The following is a 13,817-nucleotide window of genomic DNA, read 5'->3' as shown; positions in this document are numbered from 1 at the left end:
ATTGTAAATGTTCCCTTAGTGAAAACTACAGGCTTTGGAGTTCAACCTGGGTTATCTTGATCTACCATGAACTTGGTTAAGTCACTTTACCTTTTGGAACCTCAGTTTTTACCATCTGAAAAATAGAAACAGTAATGCATATCACATAGCTAATTCAGAATTAAATAAGATTAAAGAACCAACTATAGTGTTTAGTAGGTAATAAGCACCATTATTTTTGTCTCTCCATAGTAAATCTATTACTGTTTCCTGAGAAATCATAAAAACCAAGTACTTAATTTTATAGAGGGTAATATTGAGTGCAGAAATGCCATGTTGATACAGTTTTCTTTATATATATCTGGGCTACATCAACTGCCTACATTTGTAGCAAAGAAAAGTGAGACAGTTGTGTGTCTGAAGCATAGAGCCATTCATTTAGAGACTGCACAGGACTTTTTTTTCTTTCCGTAAGATTCTACTTCTGATACTTTCCTATGTTTCTCCCAAGTTCTCTAGTATCAGAAATTGTTATAATTAACAAATATCAACACACCAGCATTTCTTCACCCTGGAGAAGAGTAGAAGAGTAATGTCCATGAAATAGCTACTGGGAAGACAAGAAAGACACATTACCATATAGCAGGCCTCTTTTCTTACTAACTTCAGAATAACCACCTCAGCACATTTTTATTTAATGGTCACTGTGGACTGTGATGCAGGTAAACTCTGGGTTACTCCTTGTCTCTAGATTCCTTATAGTTCTAGTAGGGGATTCAGACAGCTAAGCAAATAGCTGTAACATTTTTTACTCCAAGACTCATCCTTTTGTGACTCCCTAGCAAGAGATACTGGAATAATATAGATGTAGAGGCAGTAAAGTTTAAATTAAGGAGATTTTTATCCGCCACCTAACTTGTGCAGCATTGTGTGCCACAAGGGAACTGTACAACGGCTGCACCGCTAGTCACTGTGCTCAGGTTTTCTGTTGGCACATGCGAGTATCTTGATATCTCTCCATCATTGCTCATGGTTCCTTTCAGCCCAGTAGACCATATTAGTAATACACATTTTCATTTTATTCACCATCTTCACACATTATCCTACTTTAGTAGAGGGAAGCAATCAGAACATGTAGGATTGGTTCAGAGCTGGGTCTTAGTACTATATCTTGATTTCTTGGCCACTTGCCCAGCTATGTTGCCTTCTTACTCAAAGCTATTGGTAATAGTCAGGTTTTCCCATTGTTGGTCTGGTCTCTTTGCCTTGTGTCCAACTTTTGAAGCATCTTCTGGCCCTGGACCGGTTTCTCATCCACAAACTTAGAAACTTTACCAAAATTTAATTTTATATTCTCTTAACTCTCTCGTCTTTTCTTTATCCCAATAAATATGTGGCAAGTACCCTGATAGTGGTGTTCATAATGCTATGACAATTTAAATAAAGGTAGGTTGGGTCATCCTAGACATGAGAGACTGTCAGGGAATGTTACCAAGAAACTAGGAAAGGGAATATTGGTTGGAATTAAGTCAAGACTGCTAGAGAAGCATACTTCTGAAAGGAGAGGTGGATGTTGGTTATAGAAAATAGTAGAAAGAGCACTCTGCAAAGTGATAGAAGGTGTAGGAGGGTTTGCAGAGGGTTGAGTGGAAGCTAGTTGTGTGATAATGAACCAGGAGTATGAAGTATAAGACATTGGGGGATGAGGAGAAAGGGTTCATGACTAAGTGGGTCTACAGTTTTTAAAATTATCTAGGATTTCCAAATTCTTCCAGGAATTATAGGAATAGAGATACAGAATTAAGCAAGACTTTCACCTTCGTGGGGCATAAGTGCCCCCCAAAACCCAGGATACATCAGTCACAGCCCGTGATAGTGTTTGCTGAGGCTTGAAGAAGATGTTAAATTTGGTGGTGACTGCTCTGCCTTCAGTAAGATCATCAAAAGTATGTGCAGGAAGAGCTGTGGTGAGCATTAATTCTGTATGATCACAGGTCATCTTGACTAGCTAGAAACGAAGCTGCAGCTGTATCAAATGTCATAGAAACTTGTACAGAGGCATAGACCTCTCCAGGAAAAATGATCTGTTAACCAAAATCTAACAAATGAAAAAGACTTTTAAATGATAATATAAGAAGTAATCTGTCTGTCTGGAAGCATTTCCTATTTTCACAGCAATGACTAAATCCCGAAAACAGGGATTAGCTAGGATAGTGAGAGTAAGAGTTTGATAGCAGTCTTGGTGAAGAATCTAGAGAGAAGGAAAGGAAATTTAAATACAATTTTTATATTTGTTTTCTGATTAGTTGCATTTTAGTTTTTTACCACTTTTTTTCCCTTGGGTTTAGGAGGTTGGCTGGCAGGAAGAAATCTGGGAGTGTGAGAAATTGTTAGTCATACACTTCAGCTCATCTGTTTATCCATAGTTTCTCTCTTGATTAGTTGATTGACTAATTGGTTTTCTCCTTCAGCCCTGATTCCCCATGGTTTCTCCACTCCCCCTCACATGTCTTTGCTGTATGTAGTAAATACATAATTATGTTTAAGATTATATTTAAATATATAAGAAATATTAATTTTTCTTCAGTTTGTCAGGAAGAAGATCTATTATATTTTTATTTTGCATGAAAGAAATTTAGGACATTATGCAAACTTTTTCTTTTTTATAAAGGAAAGCAAAACAAGGAAAAGAAAACTTATGGAAAGAAAATCTTAGAAAGGAGGAAGAAGAAAAACAAAAACGACTCCAAGAAGAAAAAGCACAGGAAAAAGTTCAAGAAGTGGAGCGGAAAGCTGAGGAGAAACAAAGTAAGGATAAGGATAAAAATAATTGGTTTGATTTTTCTGAAACAGAGCAACAAAAGCAACAAGAAAAAAAGGTTCTAATGAGGCAAGAAGAAAATTTAAGTGGATGCTAATTCTTTTTCTAATTTAAACTTGGATGAGAAATATGTAGTCTTACTAAAACAGATTGAGGGTAGAAATCTTAAAATGACGAAAAGAAAGTAGTCATCACTACCGATGCATAAACCTGGACACAGTGTTCATAACTGAAGTAATTTAAAATACTTTATTTCACTAGTGTAACTAAACTGTTTATTTTAATGGAGTAACAGTAAACTGTTAAGTCTTTGCACAGTGAAATTTTCTCAGATGATATACGTTGTTTTTAGTACCCCTTCCCAGTGTATTTCTAAAATATTAACAACTTAAGTATTATTGTATCTTTTCTGGATACGCATATTTTTGAATCATTATTAATGATACAGTGTATTAAAAATTTTTTAAGTTAAAGCATTTATTCTACAAATGAACAAAGTAAAATATCTTTAGTAAGTCTAGTATACTTGTGAGCCCTTCTGCTGTGTTTGGTTTTAGAACCATACTGATGAATCTGTAATTAACCCTGTTTATACTGACTCACTTCCTCACTTGTGACCTCCCTTTTGTATTCATCTTCCCTGTGATAGTCTGACCTCCACAGATTAAATTAAGCCCCTTGCAGCTTAGTCTCCCTCCGCCTGGCACAGCTTGGTCACCATCCTCGCCTTCCCTTATCCATGCGTGTGACACATCCTGCCAGTCCTCTCTTTGTTTTGCTGCATCCTGCTTAAGACAAATATCCTTGTTTGTTTTTTATATTGATTCTGTGACTGTTAAAAATACTTAAAGCCTATATCAAATGGATTCTCATTATACTGTTTGGTGCTCAGTTTGTTTGTTTTTTTTTCTTTTTGAGCTCTTCATTGAGTCATAGCAAAGATGTGTATCTATGAAAGAAGCAAATAATGATAATAATCTTCTCTTTAGGTGAGCCAGCTGGTACTTTGGTGAATTACAGAGCGTTATATCGCTTTGAAGCAAGGAACCATGATGAAATGAGTTTTAATTCTGGGGATATAATACAGGTTGGAAACAAAGTCTTTTCTTTTCTCATGAATAAGCTGAGTGCACTGTACTATATTACTTTCAATAATAATATTGAGTATACTATTATGGGGCTTCCCTGGTGGCTCAGACAGTAAAGAATTATACAGTAATTTACCATTTTAAAAATACATCTTCAGCATCACCTCATTTGGTTCTTAAGACATACTGCAGATCTGCAGAGGACATTACAGGTAAGGAAGACTTACATAAGCTGTCATCCTCAGTGGCACGCTGCCAGCATGGAGTGCGAGTACATGTCTTTTCATTTCTAAACCCAGTGTTCTTTTCACTAGGCCATGCTGCTTTATGCCATAAAAAGTGACACTGATTTTATTTTAATAAATCACAATGGCATTTGGGAGAGCTAGTTATTTTCTGACAACCATTAAAAGAGTTGAAAGAGTTAGGTTCTGTAGTTCTAACTAGATGCAGAACAAAAAGGATTTTATTGTATAATCACATGCCATGTAAAATGGATGAATAAGAGAAGATGCAGGGAATAGCATCGATTGAGCTATTGTGATACATTAGGAAGAATACAGGCTGTAAAAGCATAGCGACTTGGATTTTAGTCCCGTCTTCAGTTTTCTTCTTAGAAAACAAAGGTTAGATTACCTAGCCAGTGTCTGTTTCCTTTTTTTAACCTGCGTTGTCACCAGTTTGGTGTATTTTATCAGTTGAGTAGCAAAAGCTGAATGGTACTTGGACTAGGGTTTACAAGAACCAACTATTCAGATGCTCAGTATCCTCCCCAGCTACACACTGCTTCTGTTGCCATTGCCACAGTGGCCATGCGTAGCTGCTCCTCAGCTGAGGGAGGTCCATTACGTAGGCAGCTTGAGTCCCCAGTCCCCTGACCCTGCCATTCCTCCTTGTCTAGTTGGCGGTGATGAGGTGGTGTCCAAGAATGAAGAAATACAGCCTGTCTGGGCATGTCTGGCCAAGAGCCTACTTATATTTTTGATTATATCTTTTGTTTCAGCAAATTCTTGTTGGAGGCTACACTAGGCTAGGGATATAGTAAACAATTCAGTCTCGGCTCTGAATAAGTTTATAGTTCATTGAGAAAGATAGATATCCCAAAGAAGTAGAAGAAGGGTGTGGACAGCTGCCCACTTTAGAACAGATCTCTCCCACAGTCAGAGGGCCAATCTGGTGGTGGTGACAGCAGGAACATAAGGTTGGCTGCGAGTTTCTTGAGTGTTTATGTTCTTTGCCGAATCGTTGATGTAAAGAATGTCATGAGTTACTGTCAGATATCTGATTTGGAGGCTTCCCAGGTAGCACTAGCGGTAAAGAACCTGCCTGCCAATGCAAGAGATGCAAGAGATGCAGGTTCAAGCCCTGGGACAGGAAGATCCCCTGGAGGAGGGCATGGCAACCCACTCCAGTATTCTCACTGGAGAATCTCCATGGACAGAGGAGCCAGGTGGGCTACAGTCCATAGGGTTGCAAAGAGTTGGACATGACTGAAGCAGCTTAGCATGCATGCACACACCTGATTTGGACAGCTTAGTTAATAATTGTGTTCATTCACTAAGAGAGGAAGATTAAAAGGAGGAAATTTAAGTGGGAATTATAATGAGTTCAGTTTGGAATGAGTTTCAGATTTCTAGGCAGCAGTTACATATCCAGAGGTATCTAGAGAGATCTCTGGAAAAGGTCAGAGGGGGCCAGTTTGGATGTCATTAGTGTGTTGTGATGGTCATTGAAGACGTGACTGTGGCAGAGCTCCCCTAAGGGGGAATAAAGAAGGGGGAACGTGGCTGAGGGAGCACTCTCTGGGAAGCATGGACACTGAGGGATTGTCAGAGGAAGGGGAGCCAGAAAAGAACGACTAGAGAAAGAAAGAAAACAGAGTGTGGTGTCAGGGGATTTTGAGAAAAGAGTGGTCCACATGTAAAACAAGACAGTGCTTTAGAAAAAATAACCACTGTATTAGCAGCAGCACAGTTACTATTAACCTTGAGAAGAAGAGTATTCGTTGAGTGGAATAGTGGAGGAAGAGGCCGAATTTCTGTGAGTTGAGGAACAGTTGGAGGGAAAGAAAGAGGAGACAGTGAGTATATAAAACTCTTGAAGGAGCTTGGCTTCTGAAGGGGAGAAGGAAGTGAAGGTGGAAAATAATGACAAATGTGGATTGAGGGAAGTTGTTCTGTTTTCTTGTTTTTTTAACTTGGCAGAAGCTTGACCAAGTTTAATGATAGAAAGGGTCTGCAGAGAAAAAGGGTTAATGATACCAGAAAGAGTAAATTACAAATAGACTTTTTTTTCCCAATTAAGCTATAATTTACATTTAGTAAAGTGCACAGCCATCAGTGAGTAGCTCCAATAATTTATACACATATGTAAATCTTTGAAAGGGCTTCCCAGGTGGCTCGTGGTGAAAGAATCCACCTGCCAGTGCAGGAGATATGAGTTCATTCCCTGGGTCAGGAAGATCCCCTGGAGGAGGAAATGGCCACCCACTCCAGTATTCTTGCCTAGGAAATCCCATGGACAGAGGAGTCTGGCGGGCTGCAGTCCATGGGGTTGCAAAAGAGACACGACCTCGAAAGTAAAACAATGACAACATAAATCATTGAAGCCACCATTCATATCAACACATAGAACACAGAACGCTCAGGAAGGCACCTCAGGCCTCCCTGTCAGACCTCTCTGTTCTGACCAACGGATGGAGACGCGAAAGATTCTTGACAACGTGGAGGGCTTGGGGTCTAGAGCCCAGGAAGAGGGAGAGGTGGAAGGACTGGGTCATTTTCCTTTGTGGTTGGAGGGCTGGATGAAAGAGTGGATGGGATCATAAATTTTGCTGAAGTAGAGGTGATGTCAAATCTGAGGGCTTCTGTATTGTTGTTAAGATAGGAGGCAAGATCTAATCAATTTAATGCGAGAAAATGGCAGAGGAGGTTTGAGAAAAGTGAAATAAATTAGAAATTCCTCTGAACCCTGGCAACATTTTTCATCACAACCTGTTTCTAGTCTTATCTGTTAATGCTGTTTTCGAAGTAATAGTTTCTCTAGGCCTGTGAGAATTTATGTAAAATTTCCTAGCTTAGGTCTCTATGTTAATTGCCAACTAGAAATTAATTATAATCATAAATGACAAGTATAAAATTGATTAAAATTGACTGCTTACAAAGCAAATCTGGCCTAACTCTGAAGAATAAATGAATGGGCAGTTTCTTTTTCATAAGGTTGAAAAAATTAGGAAACAATATTAAAGAAATTATGCTTTTAAAAGTTGGTAAGAAAAAGAGGAAGTTAGTGTTTGAACACCAGTACTCATACATTTCAGTAATTCCTCACCTTGAGACCAAATATTTAAATCAGGTTTAGGTTGTATAATTCCTGGGGTTTGTTATTCTTGCCTTCATGGAGATTCTACTGGTCTTTGTGAACTATTTTTGTGTATTAACTTGGATAAAATTAAAAATTTAAGTTTAAAAGGGCACCTTGTCAATTGTTAGAGGTAGTAACCTATTGTAGAAAATGCTTTAACCATGTAGTTCAGTTCAGTTCAGTCGCTCAGTCATGTCCAACTCTTTAGATGGACTTGATTCTGAAAATTAGGCTGCTGGACAGTGTTCTGCATCTCTTCTCTTTGCAAATATGTGGCTTTTCAACCACTGCTAATTCTTCTTTTTGTTTCCATAGGTTGATGAAAAAACTGTAGGAGAACCTGGTTGGCTTTATGGTAGTTTTCAAGGAAATTTTGGCTGGTTTCCAGGCAATTATGTAGAAAAAGTGACATCAAGTGAAAAATCTGTGTCTCCTAAGAAGGCCTTACTTCCTCCTACAGTATCTGCTACCTCAACTTCTGAGTAAGTTTTTAGCTAATAATGGAATTTATATGTCACTGCACATGTTTGAATCCCTAATATGTATTTGTGTTAACCTGATATTTAATCATGTTGTAATCTGCACTGGACTCTGTCAGAGTACCTTTTGTTCCAAATTTAATACTGAAGTTTAGTAAATAAAAACATAGGTCATGATTTTTTTTAATAATTTGTGTTTAAGCACAATGTATATTATATATGAGTAGATAAATTGGTAGTACTTCATTAGATTCTAAACAATTAAGTATACTTACATCATATTGTTATATTTATAGATCACTTTCTTCAAACCAACCAGCATCTGTGATCGATTATCGAAATGTATCTTTTTCAAACCTAAGTGTTAACACATCATGGCAGAAAAAATCAGCTTTTACTCGCACTGTGTCCCCTGTGTCTGTATCACCGATTCATGGACAGGTTTGTATGTTTCATTTTTGTGTGTTTTATTCTTTGACATTGCTCATGCTTCATGTAAAATAGAATGAAGATTTTTGCACAAAGGCTTCATTGATTCATTTACCAGTTTGTAGCATTTTGTTTTGGTTCTTAACCATTCATATGTGATACAAAGTTGAAATTATTAGGGATTTCTCAACAGTTTATTCTCTTAGTAACAAGTTGGTACCAGCTAAGGTTTCTAAACTCAAAATATCATCTTTACAAATTTGATTATATTCTTAATTTGTAGTTATTGTAAGAAGAGCTGTGGGCTTGGGGTTTTTTTTGTTTGTTTGTGTTTTCCTTAAATAAGTCATTGTGTGAGAACTGTATTACATGTGTATTTAGCCTCTGGTCTAGATGTAAACAAGATGCAAGCATTTACATTGCTGGTAGTTTAGTCTCTAAGTCATGTCAGACTCTTGCAACCTCATGGACAGGCGCCTTTGTCCATGGGATTCTCCAGGCAAGAATACTGGAGTGGATTGCCATTTCCTTCTCCAGGGAGTCTTCCCGACCCAGGAATCGAACCCTGGTCTCCTGCATTGCAGGCAGATTCTTTACAGACTGAGCTATGAGGGAAGCCCATTGTTACATTAACATTATTAAAAAGAAATTGCAGACTTTATCAGAATAGAGTCCTGCAGATTTCACCTTATTCAAAAAATGTTTATTGTGTGACCATAGGTCCTAGGCATTTATTCTGTGCTAGAAATTTAATGGAAGAAAATTCTGTCGTTAGTCATCAGCTAATGAAGACACAAATAAAAAACTGTATGAGAAGTGTTGTAATGAAGATATTTTATGAAATCCTAAGGGGTATACAGAAGAGAGAGTATTTCAGTTCAACCAGTGGGAATCAGAGCAGGCTTCACAATAGGCTTCACAATTTCAGTAGAACCCTCAAAAATGAGCAAGCTTTTAACAAACAGAGAAGGAAAGTTATTCCTGTGAAAGAACAATTTGGGGAAAGTCACTGAGGCATGTTAACACAGGAGTTTATAGGAAACAAGTATTGTTTATAGTGTGGCTAGATTACCAGATTCATAAAGAAAGTGTTAAAATGTAGTTGGAGAGAGAGGTTGAGATTTATTTGTGAAGCATTTAATGTCATACTAAGCAGCTGGCAGTGGAAAGTCCATGTGAACGTCCCTCAGTCGTGTCTGACTGTTTGCGACCCCGTGGTCTATAGCTTGCCAGGCTCCTCTGTCCATGGAATTCTCCAGGCCAGAATACTGGAGTGGGTAGCCGTTCCCTTCTCCAGGAGATCTTCCCAACCCAGTGATCGAACCCAGGTCTCTCCCGCATTGCAGGTGGATTCTTTACCAGCTGAGCTACCAGTGGAAAGCCCGTGAAGGTTTTCAAAAGGAGAGTTGAGTTGTGTATTTTAGAGAGAGAACTCTGGCAGTCATGTAGAGGCCAGATTGGTAGAAGGAAGCAAAGGGAGGAGACCACCAAAGGGAGGATATTACAGTAGTAACAGGTGATGCTGTGAATCAGTGTCACAGTAGTGAAAATATACAGAAGAGGAGAGGGACTTAAAAAAGTATTAGTCAACCAAAATTTGGCAATCCATCGAACGTGAGGAATGAGGAAGAAGTTGAAGTTAAAGATACCTCTTCAAGGTCTTTAGCTCAAGTGACTGAGAGGATGGTGGTATCATTGTACAATGTAGGAGGAATGGGTTTGGTGAGTTCTAAAAGTGATTACATTTCAGATGTATAACTTAGGTATTTGTATACCTAAGCATGAGGGCCAGGCCCAGCAGGCAGCTTGATTTACAAGTCTAGAGGTCAAAAGATAAAGTTACAGTTAAAATATAGATTTGAGGGCTTCTCTGGTAGCTCAGTGGTAAAAAAGACCCCTGCTAATGCAGGAGACATGAGTTTGATCCCTGATCCAGGAAGATCCCACATGCCACAGAGCAACTAAGCCTGTGTACCACAACTACTGAGCCTGTGCACTCGAGCCCACGAGCTTCACCTACTGAACCCATGCACCCTAGAACCTGTGCTCTGCAACAGGAGAAGCCACTGCAACAAGAAGCCTGAGCACCACAGCTAGAGAGTAGCCCCCACTCCCTGCAACTAGAGAAAAGCCTGAGCAGCAATGAAGACTCTGCCCAGCCAGAAATAAATAAATAAAAGTATATAAATTTTAAAAGATACAGATTTGAGAGATCCTAGGCATAAATAAGATTTTAAGAGAAATCATGTGAAACAGGAAGAGAAAGAGGCTGGACCAAAGAGGAGCCATCAGTCACCAGACTGTGAGCTTCAGAAAAGTGGAGGGGTTTCAGTGATGTCACCACCAATCAGAGATCAGGGAAAGAAAGGGTTTGAAGAAGCTTTTGGCTCTGACGTTATCAGTGACCTTGTCAAGAAGTTTAATAGTAAAACAATTGCAGAACCTAAATTAGAATGGACTGAGAGGTGAAATTGGAAAGCAAGTGCAAGATTTCTGTTTCTTTAAGAAAGTTAGAAGTAGAATTAAGTAGAGAAGTAAAGACATTAAAGATTCAAAAGAGAGAATTCACGAAGTTACAAAATATTTTTAGAAAATGGGAGGACCTTGTAGAAAGTTTAGAGCCCAGGTAGAGGGGTTAGCCTTATCAACAAAACAGAAACACTCCTTCCTCTGAGAGAAGACAAGAAAGGAAGAAGAAGAATATGAAGAAGTTAGGAGACAGAAAACGAAAGTGGAAGAAGGTCGAGCACAGCTGCATCTCCATTCCTTGTGGAATAAACTGGATCCACTGCAGTGCGGAGACTTGCAAGTGAGGAAAGAAAGGTTTCCCTTTTCATTTGTTACCTGATACATACTTAGTGGGTCTATGAGTACGCTTCTTCAGTACAGGGTTTGCCTTCCATACCCATGGTGCTTAATGCCAAGGTGTCTCCTTGAATGGTAAGTGTTGGGTCTTTAAATTCATAGAAGGCTATTCAGATGGTTGTCTGTCATACATAATTTTAAATCAGTAGATTAAGATTATCTTAAGTCATCATTGATAATAACTCACCGCCATACCAAACCAGTCTGTTGTTTGAGCAGTAAGTATGTTATATCCTGGGAAACAGAAATGACAGTTGTCATTGTTTTCTGTTTGTTTCTGATTTTGTGGTTTTGTATTCACAGGGACAGGTTGTAGAAAACCTGAAAGCACAGGCCCTTTGTTCTTGGACTGCAAAGAAAGAAAACCACTTGAACTTCTCAAAACATGATATTATTACTGTCTTAGAGCAGCAAGAAAATTGGTGGTTTGGGGAGGTTCACGGAGGAAGAGGATGGTTTCCGAAATCTTACGTCAAAATCATCCCTGGGAGTGAAGTTAAGCGGGAAGAGTAAGCACTTAGTTTTGTGTGTTTACATGAGATGTGGATGTTGCCAGTTTCACTGATGAGTCAGCCAAAGTACAACTGGCTGTGCAGGAAAATTAGAAGTTTAAACTTAAGTCTGAATATCAGAATGGTGATTCCTAGAGTGAAATACCTAAGGTATTTGTACCAGTTTTAGAATATCTTTTATTCTAGTTATTTCAGATTCCTAAAGTTTTCAAAGTGCTTAAAATTTTAGATCGTTTGCTTTCTTTGCACCAGCAGGTTAGAGAAGTTATTGTTCATTTCCTTTGGAGCTTTCTCCCTTGTTTACTGTGAACTGTCAATATTTAGATAAACCTTTACTGAGGGCCTTGCCTCTGCCTTTCCCATCTCTGGATCTCCAGAGTTCCTTGCAAAGGTCACCTTTCTTGGTGCTCATGACACACTGTGTTGTAGCTATTTCCCTTCTTACCTATATTCCTTATTAGATCATAAGCTCTAGGAGGTGGGATTCACGTCTTTTTTGTTCGCATTTTAGATTTTCGATACCTAGTGTGACCTTAATGCCTAGTAGCTGCTCAATCATACTTGCTTAGTGAAGAGAGGAGCTAACGAAAGAACACACGAATGAAACTTTTGCATGAACAAAAAACAAAACCGGATGGGGTCTCTGGTCTTTATTTCCCAGTCTGTAGGGGAGTCAGGTCATCAAACATCTTTACTACCAAGAACTAAGTACTCTAATGTAGCTGTGGATAATTATCACTTGTGTTTTATGTGGAAGTTGGTCTAAATAGAAAAGCAAAATGATTTATTGAAAAGGAATGGGGTCATTGGAAATTAAGATCCTTGAGTTCTGATTCTATTTTTGCCAGACTGTATGGGGTAAGCCTTCTTGGTCTCGAGTTTTTTCATTGATTTAATGAAAATAACTAAAAAATCTTTAAAAATTCTTTCAGTGCTAAGGTTCTGTACATTAATTTTTAGTTCAAATGTCAGAAGACATTTACTTTTCAAACTGACGTGGAATTCTAGAGCGTGTGATAACAGTAGCAACAGTAATAGCTGATGTGTGTGCTGGCACTGTGCCAGACCCTTTATGGTAATTATCTTATTTAAACTCCATAACATTTTACAGAGAAGGAACACATAGACACAAATAGGTTAAGTTTAAATGCTTAAAAAGACATTTCTTCTAACTTTTCATTCGATTACTGATCCTTTCTAACAGGGCACGCAACTTGAAAACCTATAGTAATGGAGAATTCAGCCAGGCAGTCCATTTGGTGTGCCCATGAGTTGTAGTAAGAGTCCACTTTTAACCCGAAAACTGCTTCACTATACAATTTGGTCACATAATTGGGGACCCCTGATATATATACAGATGTCTGGTTCTTACTGCCACAGTTTTCTAGATTTTTTAGAACAGTTTCCTAGGTTAAATTGAAAAATAAAAGCTATATATGTTTCCAGATGTAAAAATAAAGTGCTGTTATTTTTATATATTTTAAATGTACTGTGCTGTAAACAAGTAGTAAAATTTATAATTGTCCTTATTTTTTTCTAACCAAATCCAGCCCCATATGTGCTTCACCAAATGACTGCCCATTTACCAGTGTGTAATGTCTTTTAGATTTAGAAAAGCCAAATAACTCACATTTGAAGAACTATTTATAAATCATATTGAAATTAAATGGATTTTAAAAATTTAGTAGTTTGTAAGTAGGCAGTTTATAATCCACTAAGATTTTGAAGTGTATGAGCGTATTTCTAGCTTGTGTACTGAGACAATATTTCAGTTAATTTTAGCCCTTAAAAGAGCACACTGCTAAAAACGTGCTGTCTTCATCAAACCGTCTTTCTTTTTTATTTATGTGATGATACCCTTTTTATTGTATTATTATTGTTTTTTATCTGTTTTGTGTGTTTATTTGGCAGACCAGAAGCTTTGTATGCATCTGTAAACAAGAAACCTGCCTCTGCAGCCTGTACAGTGGGAGAAGGTGAGCTTTGGTTAATTTGTAAATTGGATGGAGGTCAGATTAGCTACTGACTAGTTATATAACTGACTTCCCACAGTTGTTACTCTTATTGCTTTTGTGTCTTCAGTGTTAAAGTGAAATTAGAAGAAACCTGCTGCCACTCTATTTCACATGAATATTTAGGAGATAGAAAATAAATGACTGAAAATACTTGACACTTTAAAAAAATCAGTACTATAAAAGTTCGTATCAGTTCAGTTCAGTCACTCAGTTGTGTCCGACCGTTTGCGACCCCATGAACCGCAGCATGCCAGGCCTCCCTGTCC

The 13,817-nt window shown here is 38.1% G+C and overlaps 1 protein-coding gene across 5 annotated transcripts in view; it reads left to right on the top strand.

The window, feature by feature from the left end:
• Window positions 1–13,817, top strand: part of ITSN2 (intersectin 2) — a 126,751-nt gene that overhangs the window by 70,429 nt on the left and 42,505 nt on the right. For all 5 annotated transcript variants that reach the window (XM_070379194.1, XM_070379193.1, XM_070379195.1 and 2 more), the window contains 6 exons: window positions 2,651–2,787; window positions 3,790–3,887; window positions 7,567–7,733; window positions 8,027–8,171; window positions 11,328–11,533; window positions 13,448–13,512. In XM_070379194.1, coding sequence (XP_070235295.1) covers window positions 2,651–2,787; window positions 3,790–3,887; window positions 7,567–7,733; window positions 8,027–8,171; window positions 11,328–11,533; window positions 13,448–13,512 — 818 coding nt within the window. The remainder of the gene's footprint in view (window positions 1–2,650; window positions 2,788–3,789; window positions 3,888–7,566; window positions 7,734–8,026; window positions 8,172–11,327; window positions 11,534–13,447; window positions 13,513–13,817) is intronic.

The sequence above is a fragment of the Bos mutus genome, chromosome 11, assembly GCF_027580195.1.
Source record: "Bos mutus isolate GX-2022 chromosome 11, NWIPB_WYAK_1.1, whole genome shotgun sequence".
Lineage (NCBI taxonomy): Eukaryota > Metazoa > Chordata > Mammalia > Artiodactyla > Bovidae > Bos > Bos mutus.
This window is presented reverse-complemented; position numbering and strand designations above follow the sequence as displayed.